A 26,843-nucleotide genomic window follows, 5' to 3' on the forward strand; every position below is an offset into this window, starting at 1 on the left:
TGTCCTCTTTGTGGGTCTATCGGTGACCTTGGACAGAGCTCCATCCCCTCCAAGCCCAGTCCTCACTACTGACCCTGCATTCTTGATTGCACGTTCCCTCCAAGGCCCCTTCAGACCCCTCTACCTTCTCAGGGGGAGAGGGGGACGTAGAGAAGGATCTGACTTTACCAGGCTTATCCCTGAGCTCCCACCCTGTCTCCCTCCTCACCCAGGTCCCAAATAATCAGGCCACACACCAGGTTTCAAGTATCTGTCTCTTCCTTTCACTCTCTCAAAAGAAAAAATAAATAAATTGCAGAAGGCGGCAGCATTTCCAGTCTTCCCCTGGACACCCAACCCCCAACCCCTGCCCCCCACCCTCCCTCCCACATTCCCACTCCCTAGACCCATCCCTCCCTTTCCCCCCCCAAAAAAAAAAAAAAAAATCCCAGGGGAAAAAAAAAGCCACAGTTAGACCTTCCACTCATGCAAACCAGCAAAGAAAAAAGGTGGGGGGCATGTGGAAGGCAGGGGGCCCACAGTGGAGTCCCCTACTTATCCCCCCAAAAACCACCTTTGAGAAGAAAAAAAAGGAAAAAATAAATGAGAAATCAAGGGACATGGGGAGTTATGATGTGAGCAGGGGTGACCCCAGCGCCTGCCTCAGGAGAGAGTGGAGGCCTGTGGCCCTGCATCCCTGCAGCAGGGTGCTCCTTGAGGGGGAAGCCTGACTTCTGGAATGTGTGTGGGAGAAGATGGGGGAAGGGTGGCCCCCGGTGGGTTCGTGTGTGCGTTAGGGGGGGCAGAGGCAAGGAATCCTAAGGAGCAAGGGCCGGGGGCCAGGAGCCTGGCTCCCCCCAGACCCCAGGTTCCTGGGGTTCAGGAACCCAGTTCTGGGGTGCGAGGATACATGCAGAGGAGTGTCCCCCCTCTAATGGGCTGGATCCAGTTAGAAAGGAAATAAATAAGAAGGGGTGGGAGGGAGGCTGGGGAATGCGAAGGGCTTGGGCAATTCAGTCCAGACCAAGGGCCCAGGCGATGGAGGCAGGGCGAATCCAGGCCAAGTCAGGGCAGGAATCAGAGTCTCTCTCGGGCTGGGACCCAGATATAGGGACCTGAGAGGTCCTCGATGACGCGCTTCACCTTGTGGTAAATCTCCTCAAAGCTGTCGCCCTCCACGATGGCTGGGGGGGGGGGGGGGTGGAACAGTGAGTGAGGCCCAATGCCTGGCCAGAGGGTTGGCAACAGCCCCGAGAAAGGAGCACCTTCTTCTAGTTCTCTAGGCCATGAGCCTTGGGGTTGCAACCACCCAAAGGAGGACCTGTTTCTAAATCATCCACCCAGTGGTCCCTACTCCCCTCTCCCACTCCTCTGCCACCTTATTTTCCTTTTTTGAATCTGAGCAAAGGCGCATCACGTGCTGGTAATGGGCTGGCTGCAGCCTCACCTGAGAAGCACTCTGTGAATTCCTGCTCCAGCTTGGTGGCTCTGTCGAAGGCTTTGCGGGCTTGCTCCTCTGTGATCCGCTTATTAATCTCTCTGTGGAGAGTGAGAGATACAGACCTGACGGTGGGTACCCTCTGCCTTTTACCTCCTCCATCCAGAGATGTTAAATTGCAAATGGTACTTTCTTATTTAGAGCATGAGGCAAAAAAAATAATAATTCCCAGTATCCTCTGGGGTCACAGATGACCGCCCCTACCCGCAACCCACCAGCCGGGTATGGCCACTCCAGGGACCTCTCCAGAGCCTCATCCTCCCAGCCTTCAGCCCCAGTGAAAGGATTCAGACTCTAACTCCCAACAGCCCTGGAGGCACTGGCTCGCCCCAGCAGGTGTGTGCCCCAGGGGCTGCTAGGAGTTGTAGTCCTGCCTAGCCCAAGGAAGAAGAAGGGAGAGGCCTGAGATTTCCTGCATCCTCTGGGTTCCAGCTCTCTGTGCAGATCCCCCTCGAGGGCTGCTGGAGCCACTGCCCAGGGATATGAGGGGAGAGTTGAACACAGAGGCCTCTGAGGCCCAGGGCCACAGGTGTGGGGGAGTGGAGGGGAGGCCCCCTGGGACCATACTCACAGCACATTCTCCAGGGAGCGGGGGCGGATGAAGATGGCGATAGGGTGCAGGTGGGCCGCCTGCAGCCGCCGCACAGCATTGGCTGAGACATCAAGGATGCAGTGCTTCCCCTGGGGGCAGGCAGGGTGGGCGGAGGGGGGCCAGCAGGTGGCAGGAAAAGGACAGACAGAGGTACCAGGACAGGACACAGTACATGGAAAGGTGGGGAACAGGACGTTGACCAAAAGGGAAGTGATATGGATATCAAAAGACATGTTGGCAGAGAGTCAAGGTGAGAAGAGGGTATAGCAGAGTGAAAGACAGAGAGAAAAAGGGAAGGGACAGACAGAGAGCAAGGGAAGGGGCCAGCACAGGAGGGCATTGGAGAGATGGAGGGGGATGAGGAACAGGCAGGGAGGAGACCCAAAAAAAGAGGCAGCACAAGGCGAGACAGGCAGAACAGAGTGGGGGGACGGAAGGCAGGATAGGACAGATGGGGCAAGAAAGCAAAGGAAAGGGAGAAAGGAAGTAGGATAGAGGGAGGAGGGAGGGGAGGACAGACAGAGGACAGACAGATGGAAGGAACAAGGAGAGACAGATGGGAGGGAGGAGAGGCAGATGGAGAAAGGATCCGTGGAGGGAGAGAGGGCAGGGTGGGGGCAGCAGGGAAAAGGAGGTAGCAGAGGGTGGGAGAGGGAGGTAGAGACCCCAGGAACAGGCGAGAGGAGGGTATAGGGCCAAAGGGGTCAGGCAGAAGCGGGGACCGAGATGGAGGAAGCCAAGCCACCAAGGGCAGGCCACAGGAAGAGAGGAGAAATGGGGCAAGGAGGAGGGAAGGGGAAAAAAGAAGGGCCAGATGGCAGCGCCGAGTTTGGGGTCAGGAAGCAAGGAAGGCCGGCAGAGGGAGCAGGGTACAAGAGAGCAGGCGGTCAGACAGAGTTGCCCAAGAGGAGAAGGAGGTGGAGTGGAGTCGAGACCCAGCAGGGAAAGAGACAGAGAGAAAGAGAGTTAGAGAGAGCTGGAGGAAGGCCATGGGGTGGGGAGAAGGGAGGAGGAAGAGTACGAGGTGCCCACCGGGTCCTACCTGCTCTGCCACCTCTCGCACAGACTGGACACTGGTTCCATACAGGTGGCTGTTGTACTGGCCGGCCTCAATGAACTTGTGCGCTTGAATGTCCTTCTCCATTTTCTCCCGGGACGACACAAAGTGGTAATCCCGGCCATCTATCTCATACTCCCGCTTGGGCCGTGTTGTATCTGCCAGGAAGTCACCCCACCCCCCAAAGATCTAACCACCATCCCTCTAGCTCAAAAACTGTCTATGTCAGCCCCTCAAAGTGCTCAGCTTCAGTAAAAAGGGGTTGCTGGGGGAGACCAAGACTGAGAGGGACAGAACGACCCTCCCAGTACCCTCTGGGCTGTCCTCCAAGTCTCTGGCCTCAAATGGTGACATGCATGGAATATGACAGTGGCTGAGAAGCACCCCTTCTCTGAGAATCCCAATGTCCTCCTGCACCCCAATACCCAAAAGTGGCTCAGCCCCCACCTCCCATCCATGGGCCCCACCCCCCCCCATCTCCCTCCTTCATCCCAGGCCCCCCACACTCACGGGGAACACAGGATCCAAACTTGTCGGGGAACTCGGAGAGAAGATCATCATTGGCACGGTCCTTGGTGGGCCCGAGGATGATGATGGGGCGAGCATAGTGTACTGAGGAGAAAGAGCTGGCTCAGGAGGAGAACAGAGCCAGGGAGCAGGAAGGGCTGGGGCCTAAGCATGGGGCAAGGCTTACCTTCCATCTGCGTCACCGTTTCGTAGCTCAGAACCGAGTCTTCTCGGCCTAATGAGAGGTAGGTCATCTGTGAGGGGCTCTAAGACAGGGGACTTGGGGCACCACATTGCCTTCCTGAGAATATCAAGAGAAGCTCAGGACTCCTCTCACCCAGGTCTTCCCAAACTGACCCCACCTACCCTGTGATCCAGAGCTGGAGCCCCAATCCTAGGAAGAAAGAGCAGGCCATGCGGTTGGTTAAGAGTTCACCCCGTGAGGCCCTGACTCTTCCACCCAAGCTCCCCCGCCTCTTCTACCTACCTTGGCCTTTAACCTTGACCACTCCCGTCGCTCAACCCTATGGAAAACATGGAGGAAGGGGGCATAGGGAAATGTCCACTGAGGGGCCCTATAACCCCCACCCACTAGACCAGCTGACAACCCCATCTCCCAGCAGCCCCTGGATGCCTGTGGTCCTAAATGAGACATTTGCCCCAAAGGCTCACAGGAGTTATAGTGCCCAAGAGGGCCAGCAGACAGATCCCCAAGAAGTCCAAGGACAGACCCATGCCCTACTGGCCTTGGAAGATTTGATGCCTGTGGCAGGAAGGCTGAAGGCCCTGGGAGCCTCACCGCCGTTTGCTGGGAATAAAGCCAATGTCATCGGTCTCGCTGTCAGAGTGTACCCGCCGTGCCTGCCACCATTCCTCATCGCTGGCGTCGATTACATGCAGCACGTCCCCAAAGTGGAAGCTGAGGGCCTGGCTCAGGAAGCCACAGTCCTTGGTCTTGTCATAGTCAAACAGGGCCCTGGAGGACAGATGGCCATCAGTCAGAGCCTGGCTGAGGACTCCAGCCACCCTGAGACCCAGCTCAGAGGTTCAGGGTCCGGGGTCTACAGCAAAGCACAGCTGCTGATGGCACTGCCACAGGGGCCATGGACTCTGAGGAACCCAACAACTGTGTGGGAACCAAAAGCTCTACTGTTAAAACTGCCACAACTATTAACTGTCATTCAGTCAGTGCTGTGTCAGCAATCAGGCGAGCCATACATTCAGTGCAATTTCTAGAGTAAGACCTAGAACACCACCCTCTCGGGAAAGCAGTCTGCAGTAACATGCATGTCACAGTCACAGAGGTAACCTGCAATCTGCTCACATTCATCGGAAAAAGAACACTCTTTGTTGCCCTGGCCGGTTTGGCTCAGCGTTTCGAGCGTGGGCCCTCGGACTGAAAGGTCTTGGGTTTGATTCGGGACAAGGGCACGTACCTGGGTCGAGGTTATGCTCGAGGTCGTGCAGGAGGCAATTAATCAATGTCTCTCTCTCACATGGATGTTTCTCTCTCTCTCTCTGCCCCTCCCTTCCTTCCCCTCTATCTAAAAAATAAATGGAAAAATATCCTCGGGTGAGGATTAACAACAACAACAAAAAACACTCTTTGCAAACTCTGGTTACCCTAACAGCATCAAATTCCTGTCAATAAGCCCCAACCCCTGGGGTCAGGACAAGGGAGAAATGACCACTGAGAGAGCAAAGATGAAGGGCAAGACAGCGGGACAGGAAAAGAGGAGACGCCAGTGTCATCTGGCATTGTCTGTGAGTTAGAACTGACCAACCCTGGGAGCCAACTGGACCCCAGCAAGGAGGGAAGGGCTGAGCAAGGCTCTGTTTGAGTTGGGTGTCTGGGTGAATGGTGGTGCCATTCAACGAGAGACAAAACACTGATTCGGCAGGACAGAGAGCACAAGTGCACAGGAGAGAGAGATGCACTCAGTTTGGGACATGTTGAATGTGAGATGCCTGTGGGACATCCCAGGGGACATGTCCAGAAAGCAGATGACCAGAACACAGGTCTGAACCTCTGGGAAGAGGTCAGGCCACAGCTGACAGCTCCGAGAGAAACCTACAGAGTAGAGCAGCAGACTAGACCAAGTGCGTGGCCAGGTGGCCAGGTGGCCAGGAGGCCAGAGAGAGAGAAGAAAAAGAAGTATAAGACACCTGGGGAGGGCAAGCAAGAGAGAAGGATGGGAGAAGGAGCCCTGAGAAGGAAGTAAATGCCACTAGAGACAAGGAGTGACAGAGAGCTGTAGCTTGCCTTTCCTGGTCTACATCATCCCAGAGGGACGTGCAGGCCCGGGCAATGTTCTGAATAGCCTAGGGGCCCCCTGTTCTGGCAGGTATTAACTTTTGAGTTGCCAAATTGTTGGGTAACTGGCGGGAAGGGGGGGAGGTCCTAAGAAAAGTGCCAGGGTAACCAGGGGCTATAAGGCAGTAAGGATACTTGCAGCTGAGACTCTTTTCCAATTGACACAGAATATTTCAAAATGCTAATCTGTGCAGCTAAGCCCATGAACACCAGCTGAGTGTCAGGACTGGATGGGGAGTGGAAGCTAGGCAGGGTTTAGAGGAAGAGTTGTCTGGGGTGGAGGGGTCACAGAATGAAGAGGAGCCCAGTCCAGGAATCATCCAACCTGATATAGAAACCCCTTTTGGGATTGCTCCGCAGGGAGGCGGTCCCTGAGCCCAGGCTGCTGTTCATGAGCTGTTCCCGAAGATCATGGATTTTGGCCTCGAATCGGCTGTACTCTGAGGAAGGACAAGAAGGTTCCTGAGCTCTGGCCCAATCCTAATGCCACCCTCCCTCTGTCCCCACTAAAGCCAGAGCTGAGGAAACAGAGTCCTGAGGATCATCTTGGCCCCCAAGAAGGGGAACTTCAGGCCTGGTACCTTCTGGCTTATACTGAGCGATGATCGTAACTGTCTGACCCGCATTCTTCAGGGCAATGGCAGCCTGCTCATGGCTGGCATTGCGGAGGTCAACACCATTGACCTAGAGGAAGGAGGAGAGGCTGAGTCACTGGAGATGAGGACCAGGCTCCAGCCTACCCAAGCCCCTGCCCAAGATCCCTGAGCCCTGCCATGAGGGGAGAGGGTGGTGCGGGCAGGGGCTGGCCTTCTCTCACCGAAAGGATCTGGTCCCCCTTCCGCAGCTCCCCACTGAGGTCTGCAGGGCCCCCAGCCAGGATAAAGGAGATGAAGATGCCTTCACCATCCTCGCCCCCAACGATGTTGAAGCCCAGGCCCGTGGAGCCTCGGTGAATGACAATCCGCCTTGGTTCTCGGGGAATGTCTTCCTCCCCTAGCAGGTCCTTGGCTACGGGGGAGTAGCGCCGAGGGGAAGTGGGGGTCATGGCTGTGGGGTAGTCAGTGCCCAGGTAGCTGCTGTGACTGATCTCATTGTCCAGGTGCTGGGAATAAGCTGAGGGAAGACACGGAATAAAGGATGACATGAAATGCATGAAGGGAGACAGTACCCACCACCCCACCTTCTCCCTAGGGAGCCAGGAGAGCCAGACTCAGGTGAAGGGGAAGTTATTCTGCCAGAGATACTAGGGTGGTTGGGAATCAGGTCATAGCAATGTCAGGGGCAGGAATTCCCAGGTAACATCAGGGATCAGTTCCCCTAGCAGGGGTAGGGAACATCCCAGCCCAAGGGCCATATATGCATAACTCATGGACACAGACAATAGTGTGGGGAAGACCTAAGGTGGGGTGGGGGTTGGGTGGAGGGGGAAAAGGGGGGGAGGAAATGGGGGACATCTGTAATACTGTCACCCATTAAACAAATAAATACATAAATAAAAATTTTTTTAAAATAAAAAGAATTGTCTCATACCAACCTTTTGATTACCCTAAGGTGCAGTTTGTACAAGAGAGAATAAATGCTTGACTCTCTTTATTTGCCAGTTTTCATTTAAAAAAATGGATTCCTAGCATCCTCCAAAGGTACCCAATCGTTTTGAAGTACCATTATGACACAGATTTTCACACATTCAATGAGTTTTAGTTACATGGCCGGTAGAAGCCCCTTCGATTTGGCTCCTGTGTCTTTGACATGACCCTAGCAGCCTTAGATACCTCCCTTGCTTTCTAGTATGAAAATCTTATGAGTTCATCTTCTACATTTCTTGTCCAAGATTTGAAATCAGCCCTTTCTCCAAGTAGTCAAGCAAAGTTCCTTTTGGTAGGTCATGGTATGTAGAAATACTACCACGTGGTTTTAATATAGTTATACAATATGATTTCATATTTGGTAGGTCAGTCATGCCTCATCCTTTTCCAAAATTTCTTATTCTCCCAAATGTTCTTTCCAGTTGAATTTTCCTGCCGAGTTTCCAGGGAAGTGGGGGTAGAACATTAAAATTCTGATTAGAATTGCATAAAATGTATAAATTAATTTAGAGAGGGTTGAGATCTTTAACATATTAAGTTTTTCCATTCGGAAACATGGTGTGACTCTCCATTTTTTAGTCTTCTTTTATGTCCTTCAGTAAAGTGCACTCATTTTCTTCATATAAATCTTACACACTTTGTCTGGCCGGTATGGCTCAGTGGATTGAGCACTGTCTCATGGACTGAGAGGTCGCGGTTCAATTCCTGGTCAGGGCACATACCCGGGTTGCGGGCTTGATCCCCAGTAGGGGCCGTGCAGGAGGCAGCCAATCGATGTTTCTATCTCTCTCTCCCTTCCTCTCTCTCTAAAAAATCAATAAAAACATATATTTTTTTTAAATCTGCCCTGGATGGTTTTGCTCAGTGATTAGAGCGTCGGCCTGCGGACCAGGGAGTCTCAGGTTTGGTTCAGGCTAAGGACACGTACCTCGGTTGTAGTTTGTTCCTGGCCCCGGTTGGGGTTGTGTGGGTGGCAACCAGTCAATGTGTCTCTCTCATATCGATGTTTCTCTCTGTCTTCCTCCTCCTCTCCCTCCCGCTCTATCTGAAGATAAATGCAAAAATGTCCTCAGGTGAGGATAAAAATCTTACATACTTCTTGTCAAGTTCATATTTCTAAGAATTTTATAGAATCTTTTCTATGATGAAAGGAATCTTTTGCCCATTACATTTTCTTACTGCTGAGAAGTTACTAACTCTTTGTCATTTGTCATACATATGGCCATATTCTTAAACTTCCATATTATTTCTAAGTTTTTCAGTTAATTCACTTAGATTTTAACACAGACAGACAATAGTGTAATTTACAAATGAGGATAAGTTTGTTTTCCCCTTCTCAGATATAGCATCTATTGCTCTGGCTGAGTAACTCAGTTGGTTAGAGTATTGTCCCGATATGCCAAGGTTGTGGGTTTGATCCTTGGGCAGAGCATATATAAGAATCAACCAGCGCCCTGGCCAGTTTGGCTCAGCGGTTAGAGCGTCAGCCTGCGGTCCGGAGAGACCCAGGTTCAGTTCCCACTAAGGGCATGTACTTCGGTTGCAGTTTGTCCCCGGCCCTGGTTGGTCATGCGGGTGGCAGCCACTCGATGTGTCCCTTCACGTCGATGTTTCTGTCTCTCTCTCCCTTCCTCTCTCTTATCTGTACAAAAAATGGAAAAATATCCTCGGGTGAGGATTAAAAAAAAAAAAAAAGAAAGAATCAACCGGCCCTGGCCTGTTTGGCCCAGCGGTTGGAGCATTGGCCTGTGGTCTGGAGAGACCTGGGTTCGGTTCCCACTAAGGGCCCATACCTTGGTTACAGTTTGTCCCTGGCCCTGGTTGGGTCGTGTGGGTGGCAACCACTCGACGTGTCCCTTTCACTTCAATGTTCTTTCTCTCTCCCTCCCTCCCACTCTATCTGAACAAAACATCGAAAAAAATATCCTCAGGTGAGGATAAAAAAATAAATAAATCAACCAATGGCCCTGGCTGGTTTGGCTCAGCAGCTAGAGTGTTGGCCTGGGGACCAAAGGGTCACAGATTTGATTCCAGGTCAAGGGCACATACCTAGGTTGCAAGTTCAATCCCAGGCCCTGGTAAGGGTAGTTCAGGAAGCAACCAATTGATATGACATTGATGTTTCTTTCTTTCTCTTTCTCTCTCCCCCTCTCCCCTTCTCTCTCTCCCTCCCTCCCTTCCACTCTATCTAAAAAATCAGTGGAGCCAGTGTGGCTCTGTGGTTGAGCATCAACCCGTGCACCGAGAGGTCACCAGTTCAATTCCCCATCAGGGCATATGCCCAGGTTGTGGGCCTGATCCCCAGTGGGGGGCATGCAGGAGGCGGCCAATCAATGTTCTCTCTCATCGATGTTTCTCTCTCTCTCTCTCTAATATCAATAAAGGAAAAAACATTTCTTTAGTAAAAAAATCCATGGAAAAATATCCTCAGGTGAGGATTAAGAACAACAACAAAAAGAAAACCTTAAGACTGAGGACCCAGCATGCTCTCTGTACTGGGAGCGCACCCTCGCCCTTCCCTTTCCCTTCTGCCTGCTCTTCTACCCTTCAACCTGCCCCTTTGCAACTGGCAAGTTACCATTATCATCCTCCCTCTCCCAAGCATGAAGGGTCCTTCCTTTTATCTCTATAACTTGTTTCCTAAGCCCATTTCTTCTACAAATTTTTTCTAAACCAACCAATGAATGCATAAATAAGTGGAACAACAAATCAATATTTCTCTCTCTCTCTCTCATCGATGTTCTCTCTCATCAATGTTTCTCTCTCTCTCTCTAATATCAATAAAGGAAAAAACATTTTTTTAGTAAAAAAATCCATGGAAAAATATCCTCAGGTGATATTTTTAAATAAAAATTTTAAAACATCTCAAATATAACATCTATTTATTCTTTCTGCCTTGCTACACTACCTGAAATCTCTAAAGCAGTGATTCTCAAGCAGGGTAAGTTTGCCTCCCAGGGGACATTTGGCAGTGTCTAAAGAATTTTTGGTTGTTCTGACCAGTGGGGAGGAGTACCATTGTCACCTGACAGAGGCCAGGAATGCTGTTAAACATCCTACAATGCACAAAACAACCCCCCCCACACACACACAGTAAAGAACTAGCGAGTCCAAAATGTCAACAGTACCAACATTGAGAAATCCTGCTCTGAAGCAATGTAGAGTAACAGTAGCAATGAGAGACACCCTTGCCTAGTTACTAACTGAATGGACATACTGCTAAGATTTTATCATTAGGAAATGTTGGTTGTTAGTTTCTGATAACTTCACCACATCAAGGAAAATTCCTCTGTTCCTAGGTTAGTAAGTTTTCATCAGAAAATAGATATTGAATTTCATCAAATGCCTTTTCCACATCTATCTAAAATGACCTTACAGTTTTTCTTCCTTGACTTTTTTTTAATGTTGTTACTGATTTTTAGAAATAGGAAGGGGGAGGAAGAGAGAGACGGAAACATCGATGAGAGAGAAACATCAACTGGCTGCCTCCTGCACATCCCCCACTGGGGATCGAGCCCAAAACCTAGGCATATACCCTGACCAGGAATACCACTGGCAACCTCTTGGTCAATGGGTCAATGTTCAACTACTGAGACACACCAGCTGGGCTCTCCCTTAACTTTTTTTTTTTAAATAATTTATCTTTATTGATTTTAGAGAGAGAGGAAGAAATAGAAACATCAATGAGAGAACATAGATTTGCCGCCTCCTGCATGCCCCCCACTGGGGATCGGGCCCACAACCTGGGTATGTGCCCCAACTGGGAATCGAACCAGTGACCTCTTGGTGCATGGGTCAATGCTCTACCACTGGGGCACACCAGCTGGGCTCCCTTAACTTGTTTGGTTTGACGTTTGGTTTGGTGTTGGGGTTGGGGGTGAGGGTGGGGGTGGGGGTGGGATGGGGTGGGGTGGGATTTGGTTTGGTTTGGTACATGCCCCTAGCGGGAACCGAACCTAGGACTCTGGTTCGCAGGCCAACGCTCCAACTGCTGAGCCAAACCAGCCAGGGCTCCCTTAACTTTTTAATACAATGAATCAAATTAAGAGGTTTCCTAATATGGAACCACCTTTAGTTTTCTGAAACAAACCCTACTTTGTGACAATATTATTCCCTTTAATATAATGTTATGTCTGGTTTGCTACTCTGTTATTATAAACTTTTACATCTCTATTCAGAAGCAAAATTGGCCTGTAATTTCTTTTACACTATCTTTGTGACCATTTGAACTGCCCTTATAAAATGAAATGTGTAACTTTTTATCTTTTCCCATACCCAGAGAGAGCATAAGAATAATCCATTCCACGAGGATTTCATAAAATTATCCATAAAACAATCTGGGTCTTGTGCCTTCTGGGGGAGAGACTTCTGACAATATTTTTTAGTTTTCCATAGTGACCAATTTTCCATTTATTCTCCAACCATAGGATGTGACAGTGGTTGTAGCTATTTCATGGGGAGCATTTGAAGAGAAACAGTCACCAGGAATGTCATGGTGGTGAATGGGATGGGTCATGGGGAGCTTTGGGTTTGGAGGACTCTCACAGGTTGTGATGTCTGGGGGAGCATAGCTGTCACTCAGGTAGGCATTGCTGGGCTTGGCCACCTTTAGGTAGACTACATCATATGTGTTCTTCAGGGCTGCCACAGCATCCTCATGCATGACGTCCTCCAGTCCCACACTGTTGACCTGGGGTCAAAGGAAACAGAGCTCAGACAGAGCCAGAAACAGCCTCAAGACAAAGGCGCTGGGAGTGAGCTGATAAGAGAGCCTGGGTCTGCGCAGGACCATAGGCAAGACCCAAGTGTGGACTAGAAAAGTAATAGGGGTCCTCACCGCCAATATCTTATCTCCAATCTGCAACCTCCCGTCCTTATGGGCGGCACCCCCTTCAATAATTTTGGTTACATAGATGCTATTATCTCCGGGAATATGTTGGTTTCCTACACCTCCTGCGATGCTGAAACCAAGACCTAGATGGAGGGAAAGGCAGAGGTGGGTGCCTGGGAAGCAAGCCTTGGGCAAAGTACAGTTGATACAGGGGTGGTCATAACACGTTACTACCTTTAGGCCCCTTGATGAGTTTGATCTCCATGAGTTTCTCAGCAGGGGGCTTCCGGCGCATGACGTAGAGGCGAACTATGGAGCCTGCCTCCTTGAGGGCCTCCACAGCAGCTGAGTGAGTCACCTCCCGAACATCCACTTCATTTACAAATAAGATGCTATCGTTGACCCTGAGGGCAGCAAGGTGGGCCTGAGCCAGGAGCTTCCTGCCGCCCTGGTCCTCCCTTTTGAGGGAACCAGCATCCTAACCCCTGTCTCCTCTCCCCACCTGAGGCGGCCATCCTGGGCCGCAGCCCCACCAGGAATGATCTTGGTGATGAAAATGGATGGGTCGTCACCGATGTGTGGGTTGTCGGTGCCACCTGCGATGCTGAAGCCCAGACCTGAGTTACCCTGGGCAGAAGGAGGGGAAGAAGGTCAACTCCCCTCACTGCCCACTCTTGGCAAAGCCAGTGGGGAGAAAAATGGATTGGGGAGCAGGAAGGGGCAAGGTTAAAATGGGCACAGAGAGAAGCACACACAAGGAGCAAGGGGGCCTCAGAGGAGCCTGCTCACCCTTTCCAATGTGATCTCCTCGTATTCCATTTCCCCCTCGGTCCCGTTCACCTGCAACTCCAGCACGGACCAGAAACACAGAAACAGTGAGACAGACATTCCTACCTGAGAACCTGCCCCTCCCCTACTACTGGAACCCAGGCTATCCCTCTCTCCCTCCTTCCTTCTGCAATGGCCCCAAAATCTAAACAACTCACATATCCCGGGGCTTCTAGGGTGTCTGTGTTGACAATCACAGGGGGAGAATTGGCCTGTGAGGGGAGAAAATGAGATGAAAAGCTGCCTGAGCCTTGGCTCAAGAGGGAGTCCATAATTAAGAGTCCCACCAAACTGGCTACCCTTTCAGCCTCTTAACCAAGGATCCAGCCTCAATCCATAATACATACACACACATGCACACGTGCATGGACTTAACTCTGCCGAGCCCAGGCCCCCTGCATGGAGAAGGAAATGTTTGAGAAGCCAGAAGGGAGAGACAGCCAGACGGGGGAGCAGCAGATGGTAAAGAGTGGGGGCAGGGGGAACTGCTGGGGGGAGCCTCTCACCGGATGTAACACCACAGGGTGTTACATGCCTTTGTGCTACACACATAAACCCCAGGGCTTATGTCCACCGGGTCCTGCTCCCCATTTCTTGCCCCCATCCTTGTCCCTATCTGCCCACATACACCCTGATACCTTCATCACCCTCCCTCAGATTTGCCTCTCACCTTTACATACATTTACCCTAAATCCTTGGCCAAGGGAACTCAAGGTTCCCCCAGATGGAGGCCACTCCCACCCTGTTGCCCACCAGCCATCTAATCCACCCCTTCCTCTAGGGACCCTGTTGCCTAGTAAGAGTATCCAAGCCCAGCCAAGGCCAGAGGAGACCCACCGCCAGGAGGCCCTGTCGTCAGGACAACAGGAGGGAGGTGGAGCCTGTGGCCTAGAGACGACCAGACTCTCCAACGCAGAAGGGATCAGCTAAGCTAATCAGCTAGCCCCGCCTCTCCTGTCTGCCCCCCCCCTCCCCCCAGCCAGGCCCAGAGACTTCCAGGCTGCAGAGGTTTGTAGAAGCAGCCCATTCTGAACAACCTCCCTTCCTTCCTCCTCTACGCCCCTCACCCTACGCAGTGCAAAGGACATCAGGAGGGAAAGCGGTGAAAGACATGCGGGTCCTATCCTCTCTTCTATTCCTCCCCCACAACCCACTTCATTAAAGAAAGAGTTAAAGTGGGGCGTGCCACGGTCCCTGACATCAGTGGCCTCGAAATACAGGGTCTTTGGACTCCCAGGTGGAGCCACTGTTTAGGCCAGTCCTAGGGGCTTCCCCAATTGCCAAGGCAACAGAAGTCACGTCTCCATGGCAATGGGGTGAGGCTGCCCAGAGCCTTCTTCCGGGATCCCCAACCTATCGCCTCCTTAAACAAATATTTATTTGGAGCCTACCAAACACGAGGCAGTCTTCACGAATTCCCCAGGCTCCTTTCTCCCCCTCCAAAAGGGTCTCTTCTCTCTCCTACTGCTGTTTCCCAATACTACACATTACCATTTTCAAGCTCTATTATAAATGTCATACTCATAAATCTATTAACACCATTCTCTGACCCTTCACATCTCAGCAAATGCTGTTATCCAACCAATAGCCACTGACACCAAAATCTCATCCACGTGTCCATCCTCCATCCCGTAGCCTGTCCTCAAATCCCATCCCCATCCAAAAACCCCTTTTCTGAGGTCCTATCTTTCCTCCCTTTCTATCCCATCCCACATCCTCCATCTACATCCCTGTCCCACCCTTCAATTTCAATCTTCCAACACCAGCCTCCTCCATTCTCCATCCACTTCCCTATCCCTATCCCACCCTCCAGCCCCATCCCTTATTAGTCTCCTGTCCTTCTCCTCCATCCTAATTTCTGATTGCCCAGAAAGATCAGCACACTCCCCCTTACCTCATCCTCAAACCCTAAAGATTCTATCCCCAAATCACAGCCCTTCATTCTCAATCTACTCCCCATCTCCTCTGAAAATTGGGGTTCCTTCTGTCTGCCAGCTCAAGCCTGGTCCTAAGACCTCCCACACACACTTAGGCCTCTAGCACTCTCTCCTTCCTCTTCCCTGTGCTCCCTGAGTTCTGACTGCAGCACTCGCTATTACTATACCAACTGCCACCTCTCAAGCCTCCCTTCTCTCATCTTCCCCCTCCCAGGGATTTAATGGTCCAGTCTCAAAAAAAGCACCTCTAGTCTTCTTTCCTTCACTCTTCGCAGCCCCCAGAGTTTCTCTGGAATATTCCATACCACTTCCCCATCACCAGGGTCTTTCCTTCCTTACAATCAGCTCCCCCTGCTGCCCTGATTTCAGTCTCATCCCAGTCTGTCCCCTGCCCTGGGACCTCTTACCCTTCTGTTGTCTCTCTATTTTGCTGCAAGCCAGAAAATGGTTTTTCTCCAACTCCTCTCCTACCAGCCACCTCCTTCTAACCCCAGAACCTGCTGCTGCCCCTCCCTGCTTCTCATCCCTAGCTCAGAAACCTCATCCCCATCTTCTTAGTGGGCTATCAGCAACCTTCCCCTTCCAAGGGCATCCCACAAAATCCTGAAACCCAGCCCTGACCCCACAATGTTACCCTCAATCTCCCAGCTTGCCTGGTGCTCTCCATTCCTCCCCATCCTGTGCTCCTGAAAGAGGAGATTGAGGGGGAAGAAGATGGAAAGTGGCCTGGAGAATGAAAAATCTAAGAAACAAGGCCACCCCAGGACTGGAGAAGGAAAATCAGAGGTGAGCACATAGAAGGGGAAACAGGTGGTCATAAATAATAATGGAGAACAGACAGGGTACAGAGAAAATATCTGGGCAGAGGTGAGAGCCCTAGAGGATGAGAGGGTAGGCATGGGTGGACAGGAGAGAAGTGATGAACAGTGAAGGGGGTAAGTGAGGGGGAGGGGGGCAAAGGGGCTGGCTGACCTATGAAGAGAACTGAGCAGGCCACAGAGGGCCTGAGCTGGGGATGAGGGAGAGGGAGGAGAGTGCGTGGGAGGAAGAGAGAGACAGCATCAAGAACCAGACAGCAGGGAGGGAAGGGCAGCAAGGAGGGGAGGAAGCACAGGAGCAGAGCAAAGGCTGGGACCAGGGACAGAAGTCTCAGGCCAGATAGATGGAAAGGACTGGAGACTAGGGGGACAGGGAGAGCCAAGCCCAGGAGCAGGAAGTGGGGGAAGGAGGCAGGGAAGGAAAAAGAGCAAATGAGGGCAGCAGGAGCTCTGAATAGAGGTCTGGAAAGAGAAAACGTTGACAGAGGTAGATAATGTGAAGGAATGAAGAAGGCCTGGGCTTGGTGAGCATCCTGCACACCTCAACACACATGCACGCAGGCAGATAGATACACACGCACACGCACACGCACACGCACACGCACATACACATCCTGGCTTTAAGCTCCACACCCACTCCCACTTGCCTGGCCTCTGTTTCTCCTCTGTAGGAACAAGGTGTTTCCAGCCCCCCAAACGCCTTCTTCCCTAGGCTCCAGAAGCCCAAGCCCCAGTCCCCAGTCCCAGCCTTCCCCCACCTACAGCTCAGCTATAGCCCTACCGGCCCTTGGGGGGTGGCTGTAGCTCCGAGGCTCCGCGGGCCGCACTGGGGAGGGGCTGCTGCCTGAGTCTCCTACCTTGAGGGGGGAGAGATGGGCGTGGCCCACGACCCCGTGGACAGCCTCGAGGTGGGACAAGCTCCTCTCCGCCACGTGCACCAACTCGGGGGCGTTTACCTGGTTGGGGAGGTGGGCCGGGCTGTGCTCCAGAGGGGGCGTGTCTTCATCTTGGTAGCGGTATTTCTGGGGACAGGGACGGAAGTGTCACTGGGGCCGACCCAGTGCCTCAGGGCTCCAGGCAGCCAGCCCCCGCCCCCCCGCCGCCGCCGCCGCCGCCGCCTCTTACCCAAGCCAGTGCAGTGCGGAAGGCCCTGGGGCCTGACCAGCTCCTCCTCCTCCCTCCCCTCCAGCCCATTGGTTCCCCTCTCTCCACCCTCCCCACAGCCCCTCTCCTGCCCGAGGCCTTGGCACCTCTCGTCTCTTTCCAAATCCCAGCTCCATCCCCCAACTCCTCCTCCTCCCATGCTAGGAACCCCCAGCCTTCTACCCAACACACACCCTCCTCTGGCCTGTTTCTTCACCCCTTTCCCAGGCGTTCATAGTAAGTCCCTCCATCCTTTCAGAGCTCCAGCTCCTCTGACAGTGGTACCCACACTCTCTACATCCATCCCCAAATTCTTTGCTTCTCTCATCATTTCCATCCCACTTCCCTCATTGCCTTAATCCCACTCCCCATGTTGCATATGTAGATCCTGCTCCTCATTCCATCCTACCACCCCACCCCCACCTTCATTGCCTCAGTCTCCCCACTGCAGCCTCTACCTCATAAGACTGGCTCTCCGGCACCTTCCATGCCCGAGGCAGGGTCCTCAGTCAGGCCCTTCAACTAGCAGGTACTTGGCATCAGCCCTCCAAGCAGGACAAAGCTACACCTGATCAGCTTTCTCCAAAGGTCCCACTGATTGCCAAGAAGTCAGCAGAGGGGCCCCAAGAGTCCAGCCCCACCCCAACAAATGCCCACAGCTCAGCTAGCTAATCGGATGTACTAGAAAGGATGGGAGAGAAAGGGAGAGGACAGAGGCAGTAGGGTTCAGGAAGGGGGCAAGAATGGGTGTCAGGTTCCAGGTTCCCTGACAGGAAAAGGGTGGAGTGCTGAGCCTCAGGGTGAAATTGTGGTCTCCATCTGGCCTTAAGGAGTGAAAGACCCAATATTACTCCTAACTCCCTTCCCAATTAGCCACCTGCCATCTCAAGGATCTCCTGTGTTAGCTTTTAATAGGGACACCAGTAAATGAGATTAACTAAGGGCCAGAGACAGAGGAAAAGGGCAGCTGGAGACAGCAGTGAAGGGCAGCAACCCTGCCTGGGTCCTCTCACATCTGCCTCTGACCTCATGATGCTTCCCTTCCTCAGGAGTTGGCCCCCACAGAAGCAGATCCTCCCAAACTCCAGGCTCAGGAAAGGAGAAGGATAATTAATGTAGGGCTCCCTCAGGGACTGAGGAAGACAGAATGCAGTCCCCAATACACATGGACAAAAAAAGAATTTCCATCTCAAAAAAGTATCTGAGAAGCTGAGTATACCCCAAAATCTGGAGGGCAACAGTTGCAAGATCCAACTGAAGGAAGCTTATCAAAGTCAATGTCTGATACTAGAGTCTAATTTTGAAATTTCTGAGGGTGATGAGGGTTGAGGATGTAACTCAACTTTGGCTATAGAATGGGAGGGAAATGGTGCTGACAACATGAAGACTCTCAAACCCAGGACACAGAGAAGTACCTTGATACATTTGAAGCCTTAAAGAAGGAAAATAGGGGCTCATGAAGATATACTCTGTTTTCTGACCCACAGATGTGAAGAAAGTAGTATCCTAAGCTCCAGGTTTCAATACCACAGGCACAAAAACCAGAGAAGGAAAAGGAGGGGGGAGTATAAGCTAAATAGCCCTCCTCAAAGACTGAGCCATCTTGAATAACAGAATTCAGTGAATTGAAAGAGCTTGTTCATTCCACATCCTGAAAAGGTGATCTTCAGCCTGGACAGCTAAGGGACAGTGTTCCAGAACTGGAGGGTCAGGCAGCTCTCCTCTCTCACTTCACAAGGCCCCAACTCCCTGATAAATAAGGCAGGGCCAACGGTTGCAGCTTCAAGTTTTGGAGTCTGGGAGAGGGTCTGAGTCCAATGCCCCTCTATCTTCACCCCATCTCAGAGAAAATTCCTGAATCTGATGATGAAATGCCAGGTGCACATAAAGAAAATGGAAGCATGGAAAGGGACATTTCATCATTTATTCTAGAGAGGAAATGGTGAATTTTTTATTATAGTGAGACTGCAGTCACCTCTCTCTGCCCTGCCCCCATGGGGGGAGAAGAGGTCCAGGACTGGGGGAAAAGTTCCTCCAAATTGGGAGACAACGAGACAGAAATAGGAACAAGGTAAGGATCTGAAGTTCCCAGAATGTGGCTGAAGGAGGTTAGGGCATATGTTCAGCCCTTGGAAATTTTCTAAGTACTTGTAGTAAGGGGAAGGGGGGGGGGGGGGCAGGACTGGAGGGGTGGGGGTAGGGGAGAGTAATTCTGAAACTGCAAACTAGGTGGTGGGGGTTGGGGCCAACACCTCTCAGTCCTAGATTAGGACAACTAGAGCAGGACAGGCAGAAAAGGAGGATCCCCTCTTTTACCCTACTAGGACTCAGGGCCCAGACCCGCGACAGCTTGAATGCTATTGGGACCAAGTCTAAATCCCCCAATATATTAGAACATAAAACAAGTAAAAGGCTTTGAGGATCACTGTTGTTCCTCCTCCCTTGGCCCCCTCCTCACTGTAGCCCCAGCTGCACAAAATAACCTGGAACCGAGGCTTGCACCCCCAAAATAGAGGGGTGTGAGTGAAAGTGTATGATGACAAGAAGGATAACCCACTGCTCTTGTCCGCGAAACATTGCAACCCAGAGACCCCGCGCCAAGCAGAAGGAACAGCGACAGCGCTTGAAGCTTGCACCCTGATTTGGAGGGTCCGGGAAGAGGGGAGCGGGCCGGAGCCCGTATCGCGGCACGTACCACGCAGAGACACATGGAGGCGATTCTGTTCCGAGCCGACATGAAGAAGGGGAGGGGGACAGAGGGGAGGGGATGGGTGGGAGAGCAAGGGTCCCAGGGTTGGGGAGGGGGAGGGGCAGAGGGGCGGGGGCTGCGGCGGCCGCGGCAACTGGAGGCTGCGGCCCGAAATGGGGAGGGTGGGGGACAGCGCCTGCGCAGTGCGGAAGAGCGTCACGATGGGAGAGAGAGGGTGAGGGGAGACCCTCTTGGCTATTAACTTTCCTGGTTCTAGCTGTTTCTTGTGGTCGAACTTCCACAGTCTACTCCTATTCCAACCCCTCTACAAGTAGAGACGCTTCAAAAATTTATCTATTTACCGTTCTGGTTCTCAGGGACCCTTTATTCTACCTAATCTCCCACCCCTAAAATCACCAGACTCCTAACTATTCCAAAACCTCACCGGACTGCTCATCATTACTGGACTCTAAGGGTGCAGGGAAGGAAGCAGCACTTCTCTCACATTAGGACCCCTAAGGAATCTAAACTGTCTCCCACAAGCCCCTCCCCCCACACCCCCAAAGATTGTTAAAGTGGACAGCATCCCATCAGATACAAAGACATCTCCTATTCTAACCCGCAGTCCAGCCCCACCTGGTAGCCAAACAATGCTTTTCAGGAGTTTAAGAACCACAGATCCTTGTCGTGCCCTCAAATTAATCTTTCCCTTAGATCATCCCTTTCAAAATCATATCTATCCCTCCATCCACCAACAGAAACCTTGAAATTAGTGCAAATATTACCCTTGCTCTAATGTAAACATCCAAATAAGCAGTTCTCAAATTCCTTTCTGGTTCCCTATCCAAATCCCCAAATCTAATAAAATACTTATGATTTTCTAATATACCAATCCCCAATACCACCAGACCCCAACTTTAGAGAATACTTAATGTACCCTTCAAGTTAAATTGCAACCTCTTCAATTCATTCCCAAGCTCTTAAATTAAGAGATATTTTCCTATTCTTTTTCTTTTTAAAAATATGTTTTTATTGATTTTTTTAGAGAGAGAAGAAGGGAAAGAGAGACAAGAACATCGATGGGAGAGAGAAACATCAATCGGCTGCCTGCTGCACGCCACCACACACCCCTCCCTCCCTGTGGGGATCGAGCCCGAAACCTGGGCATGTACCCAGACCAGGAACCGAACCAGGACCTTTCAGTCCATGGGGACTGACGCTCAATCCACTGAGCCACACTGGCTGGGCGCTATTCCTTTTCTTTACCCCTCCTTTTAATACATTATTCCCTTTTCTGAATGCCCTTCCTACATCTCAGCATCCCCTTTGTGATTCCGAAGTCCAACTGCGATGGAAGATTGCTTCTAAATACATCAATCTGTCCTACACCCAGCCTCAAAAAATATTCACCAAAGTAAGATATGGTCCAATTTGCACATATGGTCCAATTTGCACTGACCCACTAATCTTCCAGAACACCCCAAACCGACGGCCTCAAGTCTCTTCAGAGGCTTCCATTTTCTACCAAACAACTGGACCTGAAAGCATCTCTTTCCAAATATTCTGCCATTGAACACCCACCTTTCTAACTCAAAGCCCAGTGAGCAGTCTCCTCAAATCTGCTCCTCTGACTCCTCTAAATTGCTCACACATGGCACAAAGGACAAACTTCCCTAGAATCTCGCTTATGCCCCCTCTTTCCTGTTGACCGGAGCCTATTAGATGCGCCCCCAAGATGACCCCCAATGCCCTAGTTTCATATGTGGATAGAATGCTTGGATCCTCAAAGGAAACCAGTGCGGAAGGAGCTGGACTCGAAATTTCTTCTAAAATAAAAAAAATCACAGTTCTCCACCAGTGGGCGCTATGACCCATTAAGACCCTCCCCCACCCCCATTTCCTTTTTCCCTCCATTTTCCGTTTCCCGGTTGCCTAGCAACGCAGCTATCAAGGACTTTGCTGTCGCCTAGTAACCGTCTCTTTGGAACAGAGCTGAGGTAGGAGGTTGTGCTCTGATGAAATCTGAACAGGCCTCCATCTTAGGAAAATTGAGACGTCAGATGGCCCAACCCCCGGATTCTCCTTTCCAAAGACCCCCACGCCCCACAGTTACTTGGACAAATTCCTCAAACCCTGTCTCATTTTGGCACATGGGACCACGCCACACCCCTGCCAGGTCAACTCCGCCCTCACTTCAGTCAGGTTACCCAGCCCTAAGGCCCCGCCCCTTTCCGAGGACTTTTGCCCGCCAACATAGAGTAAGCCAGACCTCGCCCACCTGCCTCCAGAAGACCACGCCTTCGTCCACTCCCCGCCCATTTGCTACCCCGGCCTCGCCCATACTGTCCCTTCGCCACGCCCCTGTCTGCCAATGAATGAGGCCGTTGGCCAAACTGCCCCGCCCCCGTCGTTTTAGCTTTGCCCAATAAGGACCACCCGGAGGGATTAACCGCTTCGCCTCCGAGTGGTCAAATACCCCTGGTCTTTCCTCACCACCCACCTCCCTCACTTGTTCTGCTCCGCCCTCCGCCACCTTCGCCCAGCCCTCAAGTCCGCCACGCAACTTCAGTCGTCGCCGGTTACCATGGCAACGGCGGCAGCAGTGCGGGGATAAGGGGGAGGGACGGGGGTGGAGTGGGAGAAAGAGATGCTCAGAGACCGAGACTCCTGCAGAGAGAGGCACAGAGTAAGAATAAGTGATAACTATAAAAGCAGAGTTAGGGGGTACTGTAATACTTTCAACAATAAAGAAAAATAAATGCAGAGTTAACACAAAGCACAGGGCCTGGCACATGGTAGACATTCAATAAACGTTCCTTAAATCACTGCAGCAGGTGTCTAAATATAGGCAATGGAAGATGGAGTACTCTCGGATGGTGCTGGGAAGCACAACTACCTGAGCACCCCCTACCCCACGCAGCATTTTGGGGGGACAAGAGCCATGTGCCCCCTACTGGCTCCTTCAGGGATACCCTCTGCTGCCCTGGATAGAGATGAACCACAACTCCCAACAGCCCCATGACAGCAGTCCTCTAACACTGAGGGAATCTTGTGCTTCAAGGCCTTATGGGAGTTGGAGTCCTCGCCATCCCGCAACTGACAAGTTTTCTGGCCAAGGAATGTGGCAAGCCTGAGTCTCCACGCCTCTGTAAAACCCCAAACCCCAAATGCATGATCCTCTCTGCTCAAGGCTCCTTTCTTCAGGTATTTTCAACCCTGGGCTCCATGAAAGAAGTAGGAGTCTGGAACGGAGATGGATAAGCTCTCCACTCCCAGAATAGCTGCCAGTGCTAGCAAGCCCCTCACCCTCGCTCATATATATGTTCATGTGTTGGAAGCAGAGCCCACACATTCCATGGCTTTCTGTGTACACCTGTACATAGGATCACAGTCAGGGAGCCTAAGACTAAGAGGCAGGCTAAGAACAGGAGACAGGAGAAGCTGAGGACCAAAGGACTAGAGAACATTAAAGGAGAGCAGGCCAGAGAAACTGAGGCCCCAAAAATCTACTGAAACTACGGGGGGGGGGGGGGGCAGAAGTAGCGTGGGAGAAGCTCAGAAAAAGAGGAACAAGCAAGTAGCCCTGAAGAGGGGGTGGGGGCTCCAGACATAAAGGTATTCAGCCCCAATCTCTTCCATCCATGCACACACACCCACGATGCATGTGTACACACATGTGTGAGTTTGTGACAGGGAACATGTGTGTCCTCAGCTCCCTCCCCTGAAAAGCAGCAGTTCCCACTAAATATAACCCCCTCCTCAGCCCGTGACTCACCAGACCCCGCCTCCCCAGCCCCCACTTCCTGTCCCACCCCCCAACCCCCAGCTGCCTGCCACCAGCCCATGCCTCCCTCTACACACCAGGCATCCTGCTTTCCAATCCCAAAGTCTCACAGCGAAGACCTAGGTATTCTGTATCCACCAGGAGCTTGCTTGTGCTCCCCATCTAAGATCTTCTGCCCTTTTCAGACTCCAACCACAGGGACATCCTGGTACAGATCCTCACTGCTGCCAGCCCTGCCCTCCTCCTACTCCTTTTCACCCCAGTCACCTTAAATCCAGGTATTCTCCCCCACCTTGATCCAAAGTGTCAGGGGGTAACAGGAACATTCCCCTCCATCTACTCTTCTCCCTTTTTCTCAACTAGGAGAAGGTATAGTGTGAGAGGAGAGAGGGATATTGGGAACCTGCCTGGGCCACCCCCAAATTTTGTACCACCCACCTGGTCCCCCTCCTCAAATCCCCTCTCTTCCAAAATCTCTCTCATTCTCCTCCTCAGGAACTGGCAACCTCAGCTGCTGTAACCTGCCTCTCATGGGAGTACCCCAGATCTTAACCTTACCTGGTCCATTTCCTCAGGTGATCCTATGTCAGGCCCCAGCCCTCGGACAACTCCCAACTCTCCCCATCCCATATGATCATGATCAAACCCTAAATTAACAGTTCCCTCTAATTGAGAGATCACCCCCAAATGTATCTACCAAAAGACACTGGTTCTATACCCTGAAGGCCCACCCCTTCCCACCGGCTGACACCCCCAGAGCAGTCAGGCACTCACAACCAATAACCTTCTACAGAACCTCATGCCAGAAGCCCCCTTAAATTGGACAAGGCACCTGGAGGCCAGTTGTCCCCCAAAAGGAAAGAGAACCCCCCACATAGTCCACCTTCTACCATACAGGAGCAGGACTCCCATGTGAGCCAGGCTTCTCTTTAAATAAGTCTCTCTCAAACATGATTGGTGAACCCCAAAACCTACCAGACCCCCCAAACCAGAGTACCCCAAATTTTCTATTTCTCTACAAGTACAAAGGGATGACTCCAGGGGGCACCTGTGGCCAAACCCAGCATTTTCTCAAATGTGAACCCCAAAACTAAATTAGGACCCCAAATACATCTGAGGCTCTCACTCCAGGGCCCCCAGCCCCAGATTAGGCCTGCCTAATCCCTCCACACAAACTCACACCCACCCCCCAGTTTAGAACCCCCCCGTTATGCTTACCTTGGTTGTCACTATACAGAGACAGTCCATGTTGGGGGGCCTGGCCGCGGCAGCGGGTAAGGGGCTCTGACTTCATCGGAGTTTCGTTCCTCCCCTCCGTGGGTTCTCACCCCTCCCCCCTCCGCACCCCACTTTTGCAGGGGTGGCCAGGATGGGGGGAGGGGTGAGAGGGGAAAGAGGGGGTTGGAGAAGGGAAGGGTAGAGGAGCGTGGGAGGAAGGGAAAGGGGGCCCTACAAGGGAGTCCCCAATGGAGGGGGGGCCTGGGGAGCACACCCCAGTTCTCAGGAGGGGCGGGGGCACCGGGGGCTAGCAGCCCCGGAGTTCGGGGGCTGGGGCATGAGCTGAGGTGGGGGAGGGGAACTGGATTTCGGGGAGCCCCGGGGTGGGGGGGTGTCTTGTCTACTGGCCAGGGGCTAGGGGCCTTGGTGGGAGGAGTGGGGTGGGGGGGCCGGAGGCGGCAGCGGCCGAGGGAGCCGTGGAGCCAGAGGAGGGAAGGGGAGAGAGGAGGAGAGAGGAAGCAGGGGGAGGGAGAGAGCGAGGAGCCAGAAAGGGGGGGTGCCTTGGCAGAGTTAACTCCTTCAGTCCTGGCAGGAACCCGGATAATGGGAAAGGAGATGGAAGCAGAAGCAGAGAGGCCCGGAAGCAAACATGGAGACCTGGCCAGTCACCAGAGATGACAGTAGACACAATAAGGATAGATTTAATTTCTTAGAGGAGGAAGCACCATAGTTGGGCTGGGAGCACCCATGGTTGTTTAAATACTGTAGAGGCTATAGCAGGGGTAGGACTGAGGGAGGGGCTGGCAGAAGGGAATCCCAGGGGCCTAATTCTGCCTCAGGATTCACAAGAGGAAGCCTGAAAAATAACTATATCTTAAACTCTTTAGTGTCTGAAATTGGGGCAGGCAAAGAAAAGGGGGAAGCAAGAGGGAAAAGGGGCTTAAGGGCAGAAGAGAGCATTCTCTGTGCCCCTGACTCCGGATTTTGTCCCCAGGGTTCCCACGTCTCAGTTCAGTATCAGCAGTACTTTGTTCAGCCCTCCAGCTTTGCTCTGTCCCTCAGGAAGTTAGATCCCCATTCTCCACCCCCTTACCTACCTGATTCTCTGAGATGGAAGCCTCATAATAGTCCAGGATGTCTGTCACAGGAACAGCACTGAGTTACTCTCCCCCACCCTGTGCCTCCCTGGCCACCCCAGCCATCACCTTGCCTCCTGCTGTCTGGTAAGTGAGGAGCTCCTCCAGCCAAAGCTGGTGGACACTATGGAGGTGCACTGTGGGGATAACCCCTGTATGAGGCTCCTGCTTGGACCACATGATCTCCAGGCTCCCAACCAGCCCCCAGGTTCAGGAATTGCCCTCACAGGCTCAGGCCAGCCCTTTCCACCATTGTTCATCAGGAAATTGGGAGACTACTCACCCAACAAGGCCTGGAAAAGGTCACTGTGTAGTACCGTGAGGAGAGGAGGTGCCCATTGCAATAGTGGGGGTGCCAGGAGCCAGAGGGCTGACCTGGGAACTATTGAAATCCAAGTGAGGGTGGATTGGGACAAGAGGCAAACAGAGAGCCTGGCTGGTGTGGCTCACTGGTTGAGCATTGACCCATGCACCAAGTCACGGGTTAGACTCCTGGTCAGGGCACATGCCCAGGTTGTGGGCCAAACCCCAGTGGGGGGCATGCAGGAGGCGGCCAATTGATGTTTTCTCTCATTGATGTTTCTCTCTCTCTCTCCCTCTCCCTTCCTCTCTCTCTAAAATCAATAGAGAAAAAAAATTTTTTTTTAAAAGAGACTGAGAGACCAACACACTCACTTACCTGGTCTTCCCAGCCTTTGCCCTTTCATCCTAGACTCTGTAGAAAGGTTCAGGGAGAAGGATCCCCAGAGTTTCAGCCCCTCATTCCACCCCCAGGCTTCTCCTCCACAAGGACTCCTGTTTTTCACCTCTTGGTCTCTCAGATATCTCTCTCTTCTCTCACTTTAATCTCCCTAATCCTCCAGGATTGGAGCTGAGCTGTCTTCTCCCTACCCAATTCTAGCTGTTAGGTAAAGCGGGCACACTCC

At 52.1% G+C, this 26,843-nt stretch overlaps 1 protein-coding gene across 10 annotated transcripts; it reads right to left on the reverse strand.

The window, feature by feature from the left end:
• Positions 1-240: 240 nt before the first annotated feature.
• Positions 241-26,724, reverse strand: DLG4 (discs large MAGUK scaffold protein 4). 10 transcript variants are annotated; one of them, XM_036267817.1, is made up of 22 exons: positions 26,597-26,724; positions 26,201-26,299; positions 25,879-25,919; positions 16,904-16,969; positions 13,351-13,404; positions 13,154-13,204; positions 12,867-12,991; positions 12,599-12,768; positions 12,371-12,507; positions 12,079-12,223; positions 6,765-7,060; positions 6,529-6,631; positions 6,273-6,387; positions 4,433-4,609; positions 4,121-4,157; positions 4,000-4,027; positions 3,821-3,868; positions 3,637-3,738; positions 3,112-3,284; positions 2,049-2,158; positions 1,427-1,518; positions 241-1,163 (listed from the first exon to the last, which is right to left on the reverse strand). In XM_036267817.1, the coding sequence occupies exons 1-22, from the start codon at positions 26,622-26,624 to the stop codon at positions 1,057-1,059; spliced, it is 2,304 nt and encodes a 767-aa protein (XP_036123710.1). In that variant the 5' UTR covers positions 26,625-26,724; the 3' UTR covers positions 241-1,056. The 10 variants fall into 10 exon arrangements, with proteins under 10 accessions (XP_036123710.1, XP_036123708.1, XP_036123707.1 ...); XM_036267815.1 differs by having other exon boundaries at positions 247-1,163; positions 13,154-13,213; XM_036267814.1 differs by having other exon boundaries at positions 247-1,163; positions 16,805-16,969.
• Positions 26,725-26,843: the final 119 nt, after the last annotated feature.

This window comes from Molossus molossus, unplaced genomic scaffold (genome assembly GCF_014108415.1).
Source record: "Molossus molossus isolate mMolMol1 unplaced genomic scaffold, mMolMol1.p scaffold_m16_p_19, whole genome shotgun sequence".
In the NCBI taxonomy this organism is placed as follows: Eukaryota; Metazoa; Chordata; class Mammalia; order Chiroptera; family Molossidae; genus Molossus; species Molossus molossus.

Coding starts and splice junctions, on each gene's coding strand:
- DLG4 (XM_036267813.1), bottom strand. CDS start 26,624: ATGAAAGGGCAAAGGCTGGGAAGACCAG. Junction 25,920..26,200: donor CCTTTTCCAGGCCTTGTTGG/GTGAGTAGTCTC, acceptor TTCCTGTGACAG/ACATCCTGGACTATTATGAG. Junction 4,158..4,432: donor TTTATTCCCAGCAAACGGCG/GTGAGGCTCCCA, acceptor TGTTTTCCATAG/GGTTGAGCGACGGGAGTGGT.